The sequence below is a fragment of the Rousettus aegyptiacus genome, unplaced genomic scaffold (genome assembly GCF_014176215.1).
Source record: "Rousettus aegyptiacus isolate mRouAeg1 unplaced genomic scaffold, mRouAeg1.p scaffold_m13_p_1, whole genome shotgun sequence".
NCBI lineage: Eukaryota > Metazoa > Chordata > Mammalia > Chiroptera > Pteropodidae > Rousettus > Rousettus aegyptiacus.
Genome location: NW_023416284.1, coordinates 16,792,211 through 16,811,058, shown reverse-complemented (window position 1 = coordinate 16,811,058; position 18,848 = coordinate 16,792,211). Strand labels below are relative to the sequence as shown.

General features: G+C 52.6%; 1 protein-coding gene across 2 annotated transcripts in view; it reads right to left on the bottom strand.

Annotated features, from left to right (window-relative positions):
* Positions 1-1,033: 1,033 nt before the first annotated feature.
* WDTC1 (WD and tetratricopeptide repeats 1) overlaps positions 1,034-18,848 on the bottom strand; it is a 58,996-nt gene continuing 41,181 nt past the window's right edge. Inside the window, exons 6-16 of one of the 2 annotated variants that reach the window (XM_016132024.2) lie at positions 16,298-16,485; positions 14,363-14,545; positions 13,512-13,606; positions 12,987-13,102; positions 11,647-11,722; positions 10,968-11,073; positions 10,372-10,545; positions 7,084-7,319; positions 5,497-5,674; positions 4,357-4,549; positions 1,034-3,018 (exon numbers count right to left, since the gene is read on the bottom strand). In XM_016132024.2, the coding sequence (XP_015987510.2) occupies positions 2,821-3,018; positions 4,357-4,549; positions 5,497-5,674; positions 7,084-7,319; positions 10,372-10,545; positions 10,968-11,073; positions 11,647-11,722; positions 12,987-13,102; positions 13,512-13,606; positions 14,363-14,545; positions 16,298-16,485 (1,743 nt within the window). In that variant the 3' untranslated portion in view covers positions 1,034-2,820. Of the gene's footprint in view, positions 3,019-4,356; positions 4,550-5,496; positions 5,675-7,083; positions 7,320-10,371; positions 10,546-10,967; positions 11,077-11,646; positions 11,723-12,986; positions 13,103-13,511; positions 13,607-14,362; positions 14,546-16,297; positions 16,486-18,848 lie in introns of both variants that reach the window. The other variant, XM_016132023.2, reaches the window with a different exon arrangement.

The following is an 18,848-nucleotide window of genomic DNA, read 5'->3' as shown; positions in this document are numbered from 1 at the left end:
CACCCTAGGGTGCCACAGCAAATCCACAGGGGGCACAGTAGGATATTTTAAATTTGAGATATTCAACATCTGTTGGCTACTGAACTCCTCACAGTTTTACCATTAGGTTGCGCTACATTCCTTTGATTGCGTCACCTTCGAGAAAGGTTTTTAGTGGTTCTTATGATAAAAAAGCAAATGAAAGTCAATGTGGAACAGGGAATGAGGGTGTTTGGTTTCCAATCTGATTAGAAAGTCTGACAGGTTTTTCAGGGCCCAACAAGCACACAGATCCCATTAGTTACTGTAGTTATTTAAGAAATAAATAAAAATATTGTTTCTTCTAATTTATTTGTATTATTTTTTTGAATGATGACTGACTTGGTAGGACATAAATTCTTATTAAATGATTTGGGTTTAACTACTTAATAAATTGAACTATATGAGGTATTTCTTTTGGCGTAGGGACTCTATGAAAAAATTACTGACGGTGGGGTGAGTGCTGTGAGCTGAGAAAGTTTGGGAACCTTTGGTCTAAGAAATCCTCTAATCTAGGACACATCAAAAAACTACAGGTTGTGAAATCAATTTAGTGGGTTATAACCAGCATTGTTTTTCTTCTTAATAAAATAGAATGGTAAATAGAATACATTGCATGTAGCAAGGGTATTATTGTATAAAACTTATGTTCATTATATACATACAAATAAGCATAGGTATCTTGGGTCACAATTTAAAATGTCTATGTCTTATTTGGGTTCTGTTTTGAAACCCTGAAAAACTACTAAGACCCCCAACCTCCTTATTTTACAGATGAGAAAACAGCCCAGAGGGTGAAAGCTGATTCTTGCACGTCCAGCCACCAGGGCCGGGCTCTGGACTCAGCCAGGCTGGGCTGGGTGGACGCTGCTCACAGGGACCCTTCTAAGGCAGGCCTTACTCTGCCTGGTAGAGATGTGGTTACTCAAAGACACAGCTACAGAGGTCAGGGATCAGGTACCCTCGCTTTGGTCCCAAGACCCTTTAGCACCCCACAAACGCCACCAGCCACACCTAGAACAAAACGGTTTTAATCAATTGCGTCACCCTCACTCTCCTGGGAGCGGAGCAACAAAAAGGCTCGGCTCCTGCCCCCAGAGGACAGTAAGGCTTATGTGTCTCTCCACACTGCAGGGCTCGGCTGGACAGGCAAGGGGTGGGGGGCAGGGAGGGAGGAAATGACTGGCAGCTGGAACACAGGAAAGCAAAGGGGCCCCTGCTGGTTCTCGGGCCCCAGGGCCCAGCCCCAATACTCCGGCTCTCCCCTCCCTGGCTGGAGAAAGGTCATGGAGAAGAGACAGGGGAGCAAGTCCCAGCAGCAGGGGAAGCAGCAGCAGCTGTTTCCTTCACCAATAAATATACTTCATTACCAAGCTAGAGGGGGGTGGGGAGAGGGACTGGGGCGGGGAGGGAGGGGGAGAAGCTGCCACCTGTGTTGCTGGGATTAAAGCAATGAAGAGATGGTGCCAGACCCCCCACCACTGTCCTCACCCCCCCTTCTTCTTAAAACTGTGAAAAAGCTTTTAACATGGCCCTCGTGTCTCCAGGGCTGCTCCGAAGCCTGACTGAGAGGAGGCACCTGGCAGAGACAGGGGCGGAAGGAAGGAGGGAGGGAGTGAGGGAGGGAGAAAAAGAAGAAGGGAGGCTGCTTCTCTCCGGAGGCTGCAGCTGGAGAGCTGGAGCCCAGTAAGCACTGAGGGGAAGGAAGAGGGAGGGGGGAGAAGGATGAACCAACTACCAGGAGCAGCTCCTGAGCTGAGAGTCACGGGGGCACAGAGGGGGAGGCTTGGTGACTGGTGGGGTGACCGCTGCATCCAGTGTAAAGCTTGGGGCTGCTGAGGAGGGAGGGGGCTGAGTTAGGGACTTTCCCATCTAAGTGGCTCAGGAGACTCACCCTCCTCCCCCCAGAGCAGCAGGGGACAGAGAAAAGCCATCACTTCTTTGGTCTTTGTGGCGGCTCTGCATGTGGGTGAGTAGGAGGGCAGAAAGGGCGAGAAGGGCCCTTAGCAGGGAGCGCCACCTCAGCAAGAGCAGGCCTGGCTGGGAGCTCTGGCAGAAAGGTCACAGTGAGGCCAGGAGCGCCTGAGAAAGGAGAGTGGCCGTAGTCCGGAAGGGCTGGCATGGGTGGGTGGGGCACGGTGCAGTGCCCCACCTTCTGCCAGCACCCTTGGGAGAGGCTGAGCCCCCAGAGGTGACCAGGGAGAGCAGGCTCAGGGAGAGGATGCTCCACTGAACCAGGCGGTGGCCTGGCCTGCCCACTGCAGGGCTCCCATCCTTCCTTCTGCTTCCACCCCGACACAGTGGCTTTGGAGGGAGGGTGGGACTCCAGCCTTTTTCAGAACCTTCCCTGAAGACCACAGGGGAGCTAGCCTTGCCAGTCGCAGGTCAAGAGTAGCCACAGGTCAAGGCTAGCCCTTTGGACTGGGAGTTCCACTCGCCCTCCTGCTGCAAACTGAAGGGTGGGGCAGTCCTTGAGGACAGCTTCAACCCTTGCCTCCCCACCGGGGCAGGCCAGAGCCCTTCAGGGACCTGGAAGCAGGAGGTGGGGGGCATGCGGAGGGGCTTCCCCTCCTGTTCTTCTGCTCAGGGCTGGGGTCAGTCAAGGGGCGATCTGCCTAAAAGTCTGAAAGCCAGCAAGTTGTAGCAACCCCCACCCCCAATGCCAAACTAACAAACAAAACGGGAAATGAAAAAAAAAAAAATGAGGTGGGGGGAAGACAAACCAAAACAGAACCCCCTGACCTCCTGCCCAGGGCGGAGGGTCCGGCCAGTACGAGGGGCTGGGGACGAGGCCAGGAGCGTCTAGCTGGGCCGGCACTGCACCTGGCCCTCGGAGCTGTCCTCGTCGTCGGAGGCCCCCGCACCCCCGCTGCTCAGGCCCGTGATCCGGTAGCCCATGTTGAGCAGCATCACCTCCAGTGGGTCTGCGTTCATGCGCCGCTGGTTGGCCTGCGACGCGCCCTCCATGTCTTCCACGACTCGGCCCGTGAGGTCTTCGCTCTGTGGGGGGAGGGACACGTGTGCAGGGGACACGCACGGACGGACCCACACACGTGGAGGGGGCTGTGCACACAGAACGGGTGGGGGTCGGTACCGGTTCGTCCAGGTGTGTACGTGGGCGGAGGGAATACGTACTGGGGTATGTGCGGGGCGCGCGCACGTGACACGTGACGGGAACCACATGCCGCGTGGGTTCTATACGTGGGGGGCCCTATGCGGTGATACGCATCAGGAGGGGACACAACGTATTGGGAAACATACTTGCACACGCTAGGATATTGGGGGGATCCACACACCAGGGTATATTAGGGGGGGACCCACACTTGAAAAATGATGGGGATAGACCAGGTCATCAGGGCCTGTACATAGGGGATACATACATGCACATATGTGACAGAGGACACACGTCAGCCTACGTGGGGCACACATACTGGATACCTGAGCTGGGGGGGGGGTGCAGACACCACTCCCCCCACCCCACGGTGAGCTGCCGCTCCCAACAGTCCTTCCTTTATCCTTTCCCTCACCCCTCAAGGAAGGGCCCTGTAGGCGCTCTCTTTAAAATTTGCAGCAAATTGCCTTTGGAATTAGATACACCTCTTGCCTTCTGTTTTGCCATCTGGGAAGAGGGAGGAGGTGGGGCAGAGGGCACAGGAGGCCTGGGGCTGGCCCACCTGGTTACCCACCCTGGGAGAGGAAGGGACTCCACTGTCCTAAACGTCCCTGTGGACCAAACACTTCACAGGTATCACTTTGATCCTCAAAGCAAAACCTTTTATAATCCAATGTAGAGATGATAAAAACCTGAGTTGGAGATGGGTAAGTCCCTTAGGCAGTGAGTGAAGGGACCAGATTCAAATTTCAGCCCATCAGACTCCAAAGCCTACATAGTTTCCATGTGACAGAGGGACCAGCCTCTGCACAGCTTCTGGGGTGCACGCCACAGAGGGGCAGGGGACCTAGGGAGCCTGAGGCCCTGTTCTCGTTTGGTGTGCTGGGGCTGGTCTGGTTCCCTGCTTGCCTTCCAGCACCCGTCCTTGGTTATTGTGTCCTGCATGAGACGCATCTTCACAGTTTGCTTAAAAGAAGCCCCTTGAAGGCAGAAGCCAACTCTTGTCCCCAAAATGGCCCACTGCAGTTGGAACTTTAGAACTTGACGGCTCCAGCCTTGACATGGCCTCGGGCCCTCAAGTGAGAGCTCACTCACGTTAGCAGCTTCTACCCTCCGTGAGACTCATGTCCCTTCCAGATGCTCACAGGCTGGGCTGGAGGCCCTGAGCAGGGTCCGCCCCTACCCTCCTCCCTGCTGGCTTCCGCTGCCTCGTCTGCACCCCTCACCTCCGGCCGGGGATTCCAGAGCCGCACAACTGGGTCGATGCCGCTGGTGGCGAGGAAGCAGTAGCTGGGGTGCGGCTGCAGGCAGTTGACGATGGACTCGTCCCCCTGGAGCACGCGGACCAGGTTGGTGGTCTCCTTTTCCCAGATGAAGAAGGAGCCATCGTCAGAGCCACTGACGATGTACTGAGCGTTGCTGGCAGGGGGGCAAAGGGCAGGGAGGTCAGGTGGGGTACTGCCCGATAGCCTCAAGCAGAGGCTGTGTGGCTTAGGGCAAGGGGGAGCAGAAAAATCTGGAGCCACTCAGCCCCCCAACTCAGGGGTCTCCAGTTAACTCAGCACATGTGGTCTTCACGCTGCAGAGCCATGGTCACTGTTTGACAGTTCTCTTAAACTCCGGGTCAGGTGCTGCCTGGGTCCCTCTAAGACACTTGCCCCCAAAGCACACCCTGAGCTCCCTGGGTGCCAGATCGGCTCTCGTCTCTCTCAGGTCTCTGGGAACACCCTTGTCTAAGCCTTTGTCAGTAGTCCTAGCCTTCCTGGATCCAGACCCCCAAATCCTACAGCATGTCTGCCCTCACACACCGATGACATTTAGGGGGATCTTGGTGGAGAGATTCTCAATCCACGTTCATGTGTCTTACTGACTCAAAGAAAGTCAACATCTGTAAGGGAGGATTGGGCGGGGGGTGGGGTGGGAGGGGTGATGGTGTCGGAGACACGGGCCCTGTCCCTTAGTACGTAGGGCACAGTTCTGTACACACACTAGGTGTGCCAAGACTGCCGGCTTCTGAGGACCCTTGCCTCATACGCCCAGCAGAGGAAAGCTCCGGCGCGTGGAGACACAGGGTCCGAGGAGGTGGGGGCGGGATGGGGGTGGGGCGGGGATGATGAAACAGTCCAGGTACTGCACTGGAGGCTTTTATGGATCACCTCATTAGTCCTCGTTATGGCTCCATGAGTGGGGGTGGCTGGTTTCATTTCAGAGATGGAAAAACTGAGGCCCCCAGAAGTGAAGCCGTTTGCCCAAGGGTACAGAGGCAGAGCTGGGATCTGAGACTTCTCTAAAAGCATTATGCCCCCGCGCCCCCCAACCTCCTGCTGCCAACCAGGCTGCGCGCCCTCCTCTTCGGGGCCTCGGACCTGCCAAAGAAATTGGCCTCCTTGATGTCCGTGGTGGTGTTGCAGTGGCCGCAGTAGCGGAACTGGTAGTCGTAGCTTCGCTCCCGCAGCACCATCTCATCCTCTGAGATGGAATCCTTGCGGCTCGTGCTGCGAAGGCGGACCGGGCCGCCGCCACCACCAGCTCCCTTCTTCTCCTCTGGGGGCGGAGAGCAAGGAGAGGTGAGGGTCCGGTCTCTCTTTCCCCTCCCCCATCTCCCCGCCACCCCTGGCCCTGTTTTCAGCCCAAGTACTAGCCACGCATGGCTACTTGCCTCTACTGCTACCCTGGAGAGCTGGGAATGGCTGTGGGAGAGAAGAATCTTTGGACCCCGCCCATGAGGATATTCAAGAGGAAACCCTCCATGCCCCGAGGGCCTTGGCTCAGGTCCTTGAATAACATCTGGAAGCCCCAAGGATGCGCAGACCCAAGGTCTGTCTCCGTCGAGGTGAGAGGAAGGCAGGGGACGGCAAAGCACCACCAAGGGATCCAGCTCTGGAGGCAGTAATAAGGCCCAGGCCCTTCCTCTCTGGAAGACCAGTTGCCGTGGATCCCAGCCGAGGCCCTGACAGGTTAAGGGCCTCACGTAAAACCAAACCAGCTTTCTCAGCACCTTAAAAGCGCCTTGTTCCTGCCTGCTTCCAGCCTTCGCACCGGTCCCTATGCCAGGGACTCCACCTCCCACAGCTACACTTTGTATTTAGTTAACTCTCCCCCCTCATCCTTGAGATCTCAGCTTAAATGTGTCTTCCTCAAGAACCCCAGGCTGCCGTCAAGCCCTCCCCCAGAAACCTACACCATACGAGGTCCCCGTGGACCTCCATCTGACTTGTTCACAGCTATATTCCCAGGACTCGGCACAGACCTGGCGCATGGTAGGTGCTTGATACTTTGAACAAATGAATCAATCGCATGGGTGGTAAATTGCAAAGGAGAGAGGTGGGAGCCCACGTGTGCCTCCAGCTTATAGACCGCACGATCATCACTCAGCTTGCTCTCAAAAGCTACTGAGGTGAGCTGGGCAGGGCTCTGAATGCTCTCTGCACAGGTAAGGCAGTGGGTTCAGAGAGGCTGTGCTTTGCCCAAAGTCGCATGGTCACCACATGGCAGAGCTGAGATTGGAACCAGAGGCTCCACACCCAGTACCCAAGGCCTTCTACTGCTCTGTGCTGCAAGCATGCCAATGGGAACGAGCACCTCTCTCGCTGGCTGCTCCCCACTGACATGCTGCATGGAGAGGCCAGGGCCCTGTCTGCGAGGGGCGAGAACACCCCGCGAGCCACGCGGCCTGACTGGGCGGGTTCTGCTTATTTTTGCCCTGAGTCCCGGGGACACAGGCTACGGATAATCCTCAACAGAAACTCTGAAGGTGAGGTGCTATCATTTCTCCTTCTCAGATCAGAAAACTGAGCCTCAGAGAGACCATGGGACTGTATCAGGGTCACGTGATTCGGAATCAGCCCTGGAACCCAGGCCTCTCCGATCCCAGAACCATGTTCTCTCCAGAGCGTCACGTAAGCACCTCAAACAGAAAGAGCGGCGGCGTCTCCTTCTCAGTGCCTACTCACCACCATCGTTTTTGGAGAAGAGGGCGGCCGTGATGTCACGGCCCAACGCATCGCAAGCGCTGCTGTGGGCCTGCTCCGGAAACTTCCCTTTGAAGTCATCCAGGCACTCCAAGGCCTCGGCCACATACTTGAGCTCAAAGAGGCAGCGGGCCAAGCGGAAATGTGCCTTCAGGTGGCAAGGGTTTAGGGAGATGGCCTTGAGGCAGTCCCTCAGGGCATCGTAGTGGTCACCGTCCCTGAGAAGACAGGAGAGTATGGCTTGGAGGTGGGGCCACATGGCAAGCAAGGAGTCCCCCACTCCGTCTCCACTTCCTGTGGCCACCCCAGCCCGCCTCCGACAGAAATCAGAATCAGGGTACTTGGGGGTAAGGAGACTCTTGGCTCAACCCAGGCCTCGCTCCCCAGGAGGTAGAGTATGTTAAGGAGGCAGGCTAGGAACCCTGAGGTCTTGGGTGTGGGGTAGGAGGTGGGTGCGTGGCAAAAACCAGTGTCAGGCTGCCCTCTGCTGGACACAGAGTGCAACTGTGTATGCGCTCACCCCAAGCACCCGCAGCTCTGCAGCAGAAGGCCTGGCATCTTGCCCGCCTCAGGCTCCCCGAGCCTTCCTTCTCTCTTTCTCCATCCACCTCCTCAAATCCCCCTGACTGGCCTTCAAAGCCATTTCCGAGGCAGGGGGCCCTCAAGGACAGTTCTGTGGTCTGGGGAAGCCAGAAGTGCCAGGCTGGGGACTCGGGGTCTGACCAGCAGGCAGCAAGCCCTCAGCCAGACCCCCCTCTGTCCTGGCTGACTGATCCACAGCAGCTGTGGCCTCTACCTCCCGGGGCTGGAGGATGGGGCCTGACAGACTGGCGAGTCAGCTCTCTGGAAGCTGCTGGTGAAGGGGGGGCATGCACGCCAGGAGCTCCAAATCGTCCCCACTTACTTCTCCAACCTCCTGAAGCAGGGATGAAGGGAAGTGGGAATGTTTTCCTGTGGGGGAGTAAGTGGGGACGGGGTCAAAGGGGGAGCCCCTCCTTCTCCCACCCTGTGCCAGAGTATAAGGTACACACTTGCCCAGCACCCACGGACCGCTTCCCACCTCTCGTATGGAGAGCCAGATTGGCCGCAGGAGCTACTTCTCCTTTGGGAAATGTCTTTTTTTTTTTTCTTTTCCTGCTGGGTTAAGACCCACTGTGCCAAGCAGCACTCCCCAGAGCTAGTGGCCCCTCCGCCAGGACACAGCTCACACCCCTCCTGCACAGGGCCAAAGAAGGTCCGACATGAAAAATGTCCTACTGACCCTCCTTTCTCGCCTACAGCACTCAGAGGGAGCATCCAGCCCTTGGAGCAGCCATGCTCAGACCAGGAACAAGCAGCTCAGCCAGTGCGGGGACAGGCAGGAGACAGAGCGCTTCCATGGCGTGGCCTGTGTCAGAACGAGCGGCTGTGACGAGGGAGTAGGCGCCGTTTGGACACCCAATTACCGCCTGCAAGGTGCCCCTCAGAGCTCCTGGGGGAGCCAGACCAGAGACCAGCCAGGAGCCAGAGGGTGACAGCTCCCACTGCAGCCAGGAGCAGATGGCAGCCCTGGGGAGACTGGCCTGGGACAGAATGTGACATTCTAGGGGTCACTGGCAGGCATGTGGAGAAGAGGAGGGAGCAGGCTGGCCCCAGGGCTCACCCATCCAGACTCACTGCCAGATCAATCTCCCTGAAAGGACAGCCCCGAGCACATCCCTCTCCTGCTCAAAACTCCTCAGTAGCTGCCCATCATCCGCTGAATCGAGGCCAAAACGCTGCCACCGCTCTGCATTCCAAGTCCTTCCCAGGCCGGCCCCAGGCTACCTCACAGACTCATCTCCTGCCAGTCCCTTCCCGAACCCCCTGCTCCAGCCAAATGGATTTGTTGTTCTGCAAACAAGCTCTTCAGTCGCTCCCCCACCCCCACGCCTTTGTTCACACCATTTCATCTCCCTGGGAATGTCCTTCCCCCACAGTCCCCTCCTCTTTTTCATCTCCTTGTCTAGGCCTGCCCACACTTAAAGCCCATTCAGAACCACATCTTCCTGATGCTTCTGTGACTGATCCCAAGCGACAGCAACCTAACTTTTCTTTGAATGGTTGGCACTTCACCTTACCATTCAAAGACCTACTGTGCTTCCTGCTCCTCTGATGATGAACCATGTCTATGTCTCTATCCCTTGTCCAGAGGCTGGGCGCTCTGGAGCACAGGAACTCAAGAGTGAAGAACTTCATTTCCCTAGTACTTGGCGCATAGTAGGACCTCAGAGAATATGTCGACGGCATTCTATGAGAATTCATCAGCCTCTCTTAGCAAGAATGCTAAGTGAAACAGCTCTCAGCCTAGAGCCTGGACAAGGACCCACACAACTGCTGGGACGGAGAGGGGAAAGATCTCAGGATGGCCCCCAAACGGTCATCTCCCGGGTTGGGCTGCCATCTGAGACCTTGGCAAACTCTTGATGCCTGAGTTAAGGTCTGTGGGGGCAGCATCTTTCCAAACCCCCATCCACCATCCTGCTGACTTGGGTGGCTTTCTTAAGCTTCCCTCTCTGGCCTGCCTAGTTGCAGCCAGACGATGGCACACCAGCTGGCCTGTCTGTCTGGGCAGAGCCGACGGATGCCAGACGGAGCAGAAATGGCTGTGGGCCCAGCTCTATCCATCTCTAGTCCTGGCCCTAGCTGGGGGATGGGGTCTGCCTGTCTGCCTGCCTGCTGGTGCTGCAGGCAGAAGGGCTGGGGGCCCTGATGTTCCCCGAAGATAAAGTGTTCTTCAGGATATGAACCCACTCCTTTACCACCAGTCACTGCAACCCAGCATGACATGCAGCTGGCGTCAGATCTTTGGGAGCTTGTTTGTGCTTGGCCCAAAGGGTCTAAGAACACAGGAAAGCACTCCCCTAGGTCGAGGAGCTGCAGGAACATTTCAAACAAATACTAACTGAATTCACCAAATGCCTTGTTTCCATCTAGCAAGATTCTGCTGCACCTTCAAAATCCAATTGAAGGCCCAATTCTCTAACAGCTGGGATTAACCATTCTCTCAATTCCTAGTTCCCCGGGGGAACTAGGACCATGTTCCAGGTAACTGTGAACTTCCTTGGTGCTTGAGGCTTCCTGACTCATGGGCCAAGCGCCTGCCCACCACCAGCCTGGAGGCGGGTAAGAGAGGCCTGGGAGGAAGAGGCCCTAAGAGGCTGCAGAATGTTACTGCCACCCTCCCTGGATGCCTCAGCAACCTGGCTCCATCCAGCCCAACGACTTCATCCCTCGCCCAGGCCCACTTACCACTTGCGCTTCATGTAGGCAGCAGCTCGGTTCCCATAGAGCATGGCGTTGTGAGGGGCTCTCTGCACGGCCTTGCTGTAGAGCTGAATGGCCTGGGTCCACTGCTGGCAGGCAAAAGCCTCATTGGCTTGCTGTTTCACACGCTCCAGGTATGGGGGCAGCTCTACCTGGGGGCTATGGAGGAAGCAGAGCCAAGTCAGGCCAGCCGAAGGTCAGAGGAGCCCCTCAGGAGGTCTGTGGCCCTGCCTGAGGGTTGCCCAGGTTTTCTTGGCCCCTGGGATCTGCACTGTCATCTAGAAGAGGGGACCACTCCTATCCTTGGCCTAGTTTACCACAATAAGTAATGGGTACAGCTGCAGATACTCTGAGCCAGTGAAGCAACAGAGAGGTGGACATGAAGCTCTCCTGGACTAGAGTCATGCCAGGTAGGAGTGACACTGTGACCACTAGCCACCCTTCCAGAAACCCCTTTGCCCCCTGACTCTGGGGTGTGTGCATGGGTGGGGTCAGGAACAAGGTCTGTAAGACATGCCCTCCCTCCAGTCCACAAGGTGTAACTGAGTTCGGGAGGGCTGGACAAGTGAGGCGGGCCTCACCTGACGTGTGCCCTGCTTTCTGGCAGCCGGAAGCCATTGCTGTGAAGGTGCAGGCCGTTGGATACACCATTGGACACACCGTTGGTGGACATCTTGCCATTCTGAACTTCTGGCAGGAAATGGGAAGAAAGGAACAGCAACAACTCAGGAAGACGTCCTCACTTCTCCTCGGCAGCCCTCTGGCTTCCATTACAGGGTCTGATGGTTCCACTGTGGGGCCCTCCACCCAGGGTGAGATCCATACCCAGAAAGCAAGTTCTGGCAGACCAGCAGCCAAGGGCATAAAGAAAAGCCCGTGCGCCCTCTGCTGGCTGAAGAGGGACACAGTTTCAACTCGGCTTTACCTTTAGCTAGGGCTGAGGGTGGAAGTGGGAGTAGGGGGTGAGGAGGTGTGAAATCAACTTGAGGCCCCGGGAAGAAGTCGATGAAGAGACTGGTGCGGGACAGTAAGGGCAACTACTTCAGGCACTCAAGAGCCAAGCCCTGGAAAGAACCCGCTTCTTCAGAGCGGAGTGAAAAGGGCTGTGACCTATTGCCGTCGTCCTTACTGTACAGTGTGTTTCAGAGAACCTATTCCTTCTCTAGATTACAGCCTCAGCCCAAGGGAAGGGGCAGGTTTCTCAGCAGAGGTGGCACACACCCAAGCTCCCCAGCAGAGACACCCTACGGGAGAACTTACCCCCTGAGGAGTGGCATTTTCTAGGCAAGAGGAAGGTGTACGGCCGCTGCTTATAAGTCAGATCAAACAAATAGACCTGGAGTGGAGGGGTCAAGAAAAGAGATGGAGGCTGTGAGGTAAGAATGTGGCTGAGCAAGGCCTGGCTGGCTCTCAGGAACAGCTGAGCAGGGAACTACTGAGTGAGGCCAGGAAAGGTTTCTATGGCACAAACCTCAGGCAGGAAAACATTCCCAGTTCCTGACCCTCAGGGTGGACCGCCCGAAATACTGTCATGAGTCAGAATCACATGATTAGTTGAAAAGGTCCTCAGAGGTCACAAAGTAAAACGTCTCATTTTAAAGGTGGGAAAACTGAGGCCTCGAAGAGAAGCAATCTGCCTAAAATAACACAGCTGGTTACTTCCCTCAGTAAACATTACTATTACTTAACACTTATTAAATTCTTTGCTCCAGGAATTCTCCTTAGCGTTTTATGTGACTTATCTCATTTCATCCTAGAGAACACCCCATGAAGAGGTATCACTATCATCGCCCCTTTTAAAGATGAAGAAGTGTACGTTCGGCGTTTAATTTAATTTACCTGGGGCCGTAAAAGCAGCATGTGGCACAGCCAGGACCCAAAACCCGGTCTGTCTGGCTCTGAGCCACTCTGCTAGGCCGCCTCTCCACTTCGGGCCAGGCGACAGCTCAGCAGTCTGAAGCCAGAGCCCTGTTTCGATCTCAGGTGCTCACCTAGTCTCCATTCGATTTCTTTTGTACAAAAATTACACCTTACCTTGTAATGCCATCAACCGTTCCACTTGTCATGTTTTCCCCATTAGCCTGAGACAGATTATATTTTGCATTTGTCTCCCTCATGTTTATGATAATGCTAGTCCCAAAGTACGTGCTCAGTGAGTGTTTGTAGAATTAATTTATGCCAGACTTAATAAATCTCCTGACTGAGAACACGCAAACAGAAGGTTTAGCAACCTGCCATTCTCAGAGAACACATCCCAAAGCCTGGCTGTGTGCTCTGAGCCTCAGGATCTGCTCCTAGGGAAATAGCAGATGAGGAGACCAAGGCTCAGAAAAATGAAGAGACTTGTTCAAAGTCACAGTGCACAGCTAGTAAACAGAAGGTTAGCATTTGAAGACACATCTGTTCTTATGCTCCCGAAAAAGACCAGGCCAGGGCATCTCTTTGGGAAGGCCAATGATGCCAGGCCACTCCCACATTTCACTATAACGTCATTTACAATAGGCTTCTTGTCTGCCTCATGGCAGTGGACATGAAGTACACTGGTTGCTGGATAACAGGGTAGGGGGGTGGGCAGAGCCGACTTGGGGAGCCATACATACCTGCTCCCCTCCCATGTTGACCAGCAGCTCTGTGCCATTGGGGCTGAAGGTCACATAGGTGGCAACCAGCACTCTCAGGCGGTTGTTGTAGTCAGGCAGCTTTACTGGCAGGTGACCTGCAGGGAACAGCCCAGTCACCCTAGTGTGAGGCTCCTGGTAACCCCCGAAAGGGGCAGGGAGTTGTGAGATCAGCCATATCAATGATGACAGCAATCATCTTCATCATAAAAACAGCTACAAGTATTGAACCCTTACTGTATGTGCTGGGTCAACTGCTTTATATGCTTTATCTCAGTCAGTCATTACAACCCCATTTTACAGAAAAGAAATTCAGACTCATCAAGGGCAAGTCATTTGCCAAAGGTCCCATGATGGCTGGTTAATGGCAGTCAAGATGAAAGCCTAGATCTGTTTGGCTCTAAAACCCTTGCTCTTGACCGCTGGGCTGCACTGCCTCCCTGCACTGCCCCAGAGAGAGCCAGCACCCAGCCAAGAGTTTGGGGCCAGAGCCCGGCTGAGCCCTACCTGCTACGTAATACTGGGCTGCACCATCCGGAAGGGGCTTCTGCCGGTCACAGAAGGTGTGCACACCTGCCGAAGGGCTCTGCTTCATGCTTTTTCTGGTGGGAAGGCAAACCATATAGGTTAAAGCACGTGGCACGACCCCTGGGTAGCCCAACCACACTCCCTAGAGGAAAACCTAAGTTTGTTTCCCTGAGAGATACAGCAGGTACCTTTCTTCTTCTTGGTGACCCCAAAGGTCCACCAACTAGGCAGCTGTGGATACAAATATTACAGGGCTTTACACGTAGGTCCTGCCAACTGTCTTGGTCCTCATGACCATCCCACTATCCTCATTTTACTTGGCTCAAGGCTCAAGGACTAATCCAAGTCACGCAGTATGTGAGGAGCAGCAGTGGTCGGCCAAGCCCGTGAATGCAAGTAAAGCAGGCCAGACGTTCCTGCACCTGTCCAAGGAGTCCATTTAAAACCCAGGCTGGTGATGCCACTGAGGTCTGGGACTTTTGTGGAGGTTCTAAGTATATTAATTATACTTTTGTTTAAAAAAGAAAAGAATGAAATCAAATTACATGTACAGGAAAGAAATTATACATACAACATTAAAACTCTATACTAACACTCATAGTAAAAGAATACGCGGAAAATATTATACAGTGATATCTTTTTGGTGATGGATTATGGGTAATTTTTAAATTGCACTTTTTTCATATTTCTAAAATAAGGATGAATTAAAGTTTTTTTTTTTTTAATCAGAAAAATTAAAAAACCCACCTCAAAAAGAAGAGGGCATGGCAATGAGGGAAAGGGCAGCAGAGTCCCAGGGACTTGCCCACAGGAGGCCAAGCTGCTCATACCTGTGGTTATGGATCATGCGAATGTCATAGAGCCTCACGAAGGGCCCACTGGCCCCTACCGCCAGGCAGTTGTTGTCCTGGGGGTTGACCGTGAGGCACTTGGCCTCCACCAGCTGGCCGCAGTACTCTGTCAGGTCGATCAGCACCTCCGAGTGTTTGCTGTTCTCCCGAAGGTCATACTGGCTGTGAGAGAGGACAGAGTAAGGAGCCTGGGCCGGGTTGTGGAAGCCGGGAGAAGCCAAGGCCTTGTTATGCACTGGGGGACTGGGAGGGGCTTTGGACCTGTAAATAATAAGAATGTCTAAAACCACTCCCATTTCTTTAGTGCCCACTGTGTGCCAGGCCCCTTGTGAGCAGGCTTCTCACACATTCACATTCAGTTTTATTCTAACACAATTCCTTAAGGTAGATACTACTGTACCCTTAAAAAAAAAAAAACAAAAAACGGATGTCAGTATTATTGCTGCAGTACTATTACTAGTGATTACTAACACTTAGTGAGAAATTGCTTTGTGTCCAGTACTGTTCCTGAGTGTTGGCCAATTAAACCCTCACACCATCCCTAGGTGCCATTAGAAAACTGACACTCAAAGAAGCTAAATAACCTGCCTGGAACGACACGGCTAGTCAGTGCAGAGCTGGGACAGCTTCCTAAGGTTAAACGACTACAGCTCGGTGCTTTCTGTCTTCTAAGGACAGCAGCTCCTCAAATAATGTCTTCTCGTCATTCAACATTGTTTCATCATGACGTTGGTGAGATGCCACAGGAACTTAACTCTTGTTTATATCAGCCCATGGTAAAACTGTTTTCATTATATGTTTCACTTAAATTTGCAGAACCTATCAATGATGTTAAGTGAGGACTTACTGTATTATGCTAAGTTTTACAGGCACTATCTCAATTTCAATGCTCAAGCCAACAATGGAGACACTATCATTCCCATTTTATAGATGAGGAAACTGAGATTTGGGGCTGAAGTGATTTGCCCCAGTCAAACACTGAGTGACAGGTAGGACCTGACCCCAGGTCTGTCTGACTCAGTGCCCTGCTTCTAACCACTGTCACATGTAGTTCACACATGACTTAGATACCTCTCCTTTGTAACAGGGAAGAGGACACAAAGTCCTATAGACCCTTAAGGGAGGCAGTTAAAGCAGGTTGGGAAGACAAGGAAAAAGGTCACATCTGATGAGAGGAGTTAAAAAAGGGCAAAGAGACCATTTTAGAATGAAGAAAAGTAGAGGCAAAGGTGTGACAACACTGGCCATTGGAAAAGCGGACAGCCCACTTTGCCATTTCTGGCTGCCTCTCCCCCTTACAGGCGTATGTCCACTGATAAACTGTTCCAGAGGAATCTATCAAGTGCTTCTCCATGCCAGGCGCCGGGTGGGCTCTAGGGACACGACCCAAGGACAAGACAGACAGGGAGGTGCTCTGAGAGAGTTTACTATTCGGCGACGGACACAGACAAAAAAGTAAACCAACAAGTAAATAAAATAACTACAGATGACGATTAGAGTGACAGAGGATACAATCGAGCACTGAGGCGAAGAGTAACGGAGGAGGACAGGATGGTCAAAGAAAGTGACTCTTAAACAGGTCTCCTTAGGGTGAGAAAGAAGCGGACGCAGAGCACTGGGGAGAGAGAAAACCAGGTGGGGAAACAGCGGTGTGAGCCCAGAGGAGGCGGGCTGCGCATCTGAGGCAGTGAGAGAGGGCTGGCCTGGGGAGGTGAAGAGTGGGCAGGGAGAGCAGGGTAAGCACCTGCTCCCCGCTGAGCCTGTCCACAGGCCACCGCCCTGCGCACGCCAGTGAGGCCGGAACGCTGCCGGAGGGAAAGAGCCAGGCCTGTGAAAGGCAGCGGTGCGGGCGATGGGAGGGGGAGCCGACATGCAGCAGGAGACATAGGTCCCACGGATGCCTCAGGCTCTTACCGGATAAGCCCATCCTCGGCAGCACTCCAGAATGTGTTGGGCCACATGGGCGCCGTGGCGATGCGTTTCACCCGGTTTGTGTGGTCTCCGAACATGTGGATCGTCTCTTTTACTGTCAGGTCATGAACATGCACCTTGGAGTCGGCTGCCCCCGTGATCAAGATTCGGTCCCCGGCATGAGGCAGGAACTGCTCCGGAGAGATTGAAGAAGAAGAGATTGGTGGGTGCTGGGGGTCAGGTTGGCCACGGAAGGAGACTGGCCTGGACCTCAGCATCCTTTTTCCTCTCTATATCAGATAAGAAAATGAGCCCACCCAAGACAGCCCACCAAGAAAACTTTGGCTTTTGCGCATCAGCCCACAGGTCTAAAGGCCAAAATCGGGACTTACACATTTACTTTGCCAGAGCAGTCCCGACCTACACCGGGTTGGACGACCTAAGGAAACCTTCTTCTTTGATTCTTCCCCAGGTAAGAGCTGAGTGGATGATAATCACAGCTGCTACCATTTACTAAGCATCCACCATGTGGATGTATCAGTAAGATAGAGTACCTGTACTTGAAATAACCCCATTAAAAATGGAGGTTCAGCACTAATATTCAGGAGGACTGTGTTCAAACTCGACAGTCTGACTACCACATGCCACACTGCGTCATGACCACTATTTAACAGCCTGGGGGTTAAGTAATAAATTAGTCTTAAAGTAACAAGGACTTTCAGTGTTTTAAGGGAGTGGGTGTTTTAAATTGGCTCATGTATTTCCAGAAAACAATCTGGCAATAGGTAGTCAAGTTCAAAACTATTTCTATCTTTTGACCCAAAACTTCTACTCTGAGAAAAATTCTGAAAGAAAAAAAGGACCTGTGCATAAATCCTCAGAGCAGCACTCGTTTTGATGACAAAGACCGGAAATGGCTCAAATGTCAGACCATGGGAAGGGCTGATCACCAAGAGGTTACGTCTCTGATGAGGTCAAGAACAAGACACTCCAGATGACATACGATGGGAACAAAACAACCACAAACATAGCTTTGAATAATAATTTTTTGAAAGTATGGTGTTCTATCATCTAGTTAGAAGAAGAAATATATTTGGGTGTGGTGTTGAGTTCTAATTTTCTTCCTTGAGTTCAAGATTGAATTACCTTTTTTTCTTCATTCGAAAGTTTCTCCCAACTCACGACAAGGCTGAATAGGGGCTGGGAGTAGGGGCTGCACTTAAACCCCCAAAGATCCACTTGACTTAAATGTTCATGCAAGAGCCACAATTCACTCTTCCCACATATATATATTTCTCTAATGGCCCACCAGAACAAGGGATAGATGAAACGGATGTCATTTAATAATTTTTAGGGACAATTAGTTGTCTTAAACCTGTCTGGAGACAGCATGTAACTCCATGCACAAAAGAAATAAACAGGCAAACCCTTGGGAAGAGCTTGTGGCTGCCACCAGGGGGAGCTCGCGGGCTAAATAAGTATATCTGGTGTTTTACTACCAAAAGAGAGGAATCCTTTTCCATATATATTTTTTTTAACAGAAGAAGAGGCTGAAGGTCTGTGAATAAAGGTGCCTTGCTGAAGGTCTTACTACTAGGGAGTAGCAAGGCCATTGTTAAATTCTGGTCTCTGAACTCAATGTTTTGAGCTCTATGATACCAAACTGATGGCTTAGGTCCCTTCCCCAGATCTGACCCCACAGACTCAAACTGGATCTAGCAATTTTCAGGGGTAGAAAGAGGTCTCTGTTCGCCACCCAGGAGACAAATCAGCATTGTTCTGTCTCTAAACTCACAAAAATTCATCCAGGTTCCTGGGACGGGAGATGAGAATCGAAGTTTGGGGAAAAAGCAGGGTTTAGGGAAATAAGTAATTTTGAGCTCCTGAATCTGCTTTCTTCTTCAGGTATCTTGTAATTCCTCTTGATATTAATTAGGAAAGTATTTCTTAGATTAGTGAGGCTTTCTAAAGGACAGCCTCACTCTCACATCCATCCATTATAGGATTTCAGAGCTGGAAAGGTCCTTAAAGGTCATTTCCTCCAACCTTAAACCTGGCAGATAAAGTTCCCAGCAAGCAGAATACCTCAGAGCTAGTTCACTTACTACATCCTCAGAGGGCCCATTCTACCTTTTCCAAATTGCTCTAAGCATTAGAAAATTCTTTCCTTCATCAGGACCATATTTGCTTCTGTGGACTTACAGCCGCTAGTCCTAGGTCTGTTACCTGGGACCAAAAAGGACAAGTTTCATGTCACTTTCACATAATAGGTCTTCGGAGGTCTGAAGACACTTGTAAGTCCCCTTCCCACCTCTCCTCAGCTCAACTCCCCTCCACCAACAAATCAGCAGACCCATTTCCTATAAAAGGTAGAACAGCTACAAGCACCTGTGCTAGGTGCTTTTTAAATCAATCACCTTATTGAACTGTAACATCAACCCTGCGGATTGCTACTTCCTTTTTAAAATGATGTATTTATTCATTTATTCATGAATCTGAGGGATTTTCCTTAGCTGCTTTTATTTTATAGATGAGCGAACAGGGTCAGAGAGAT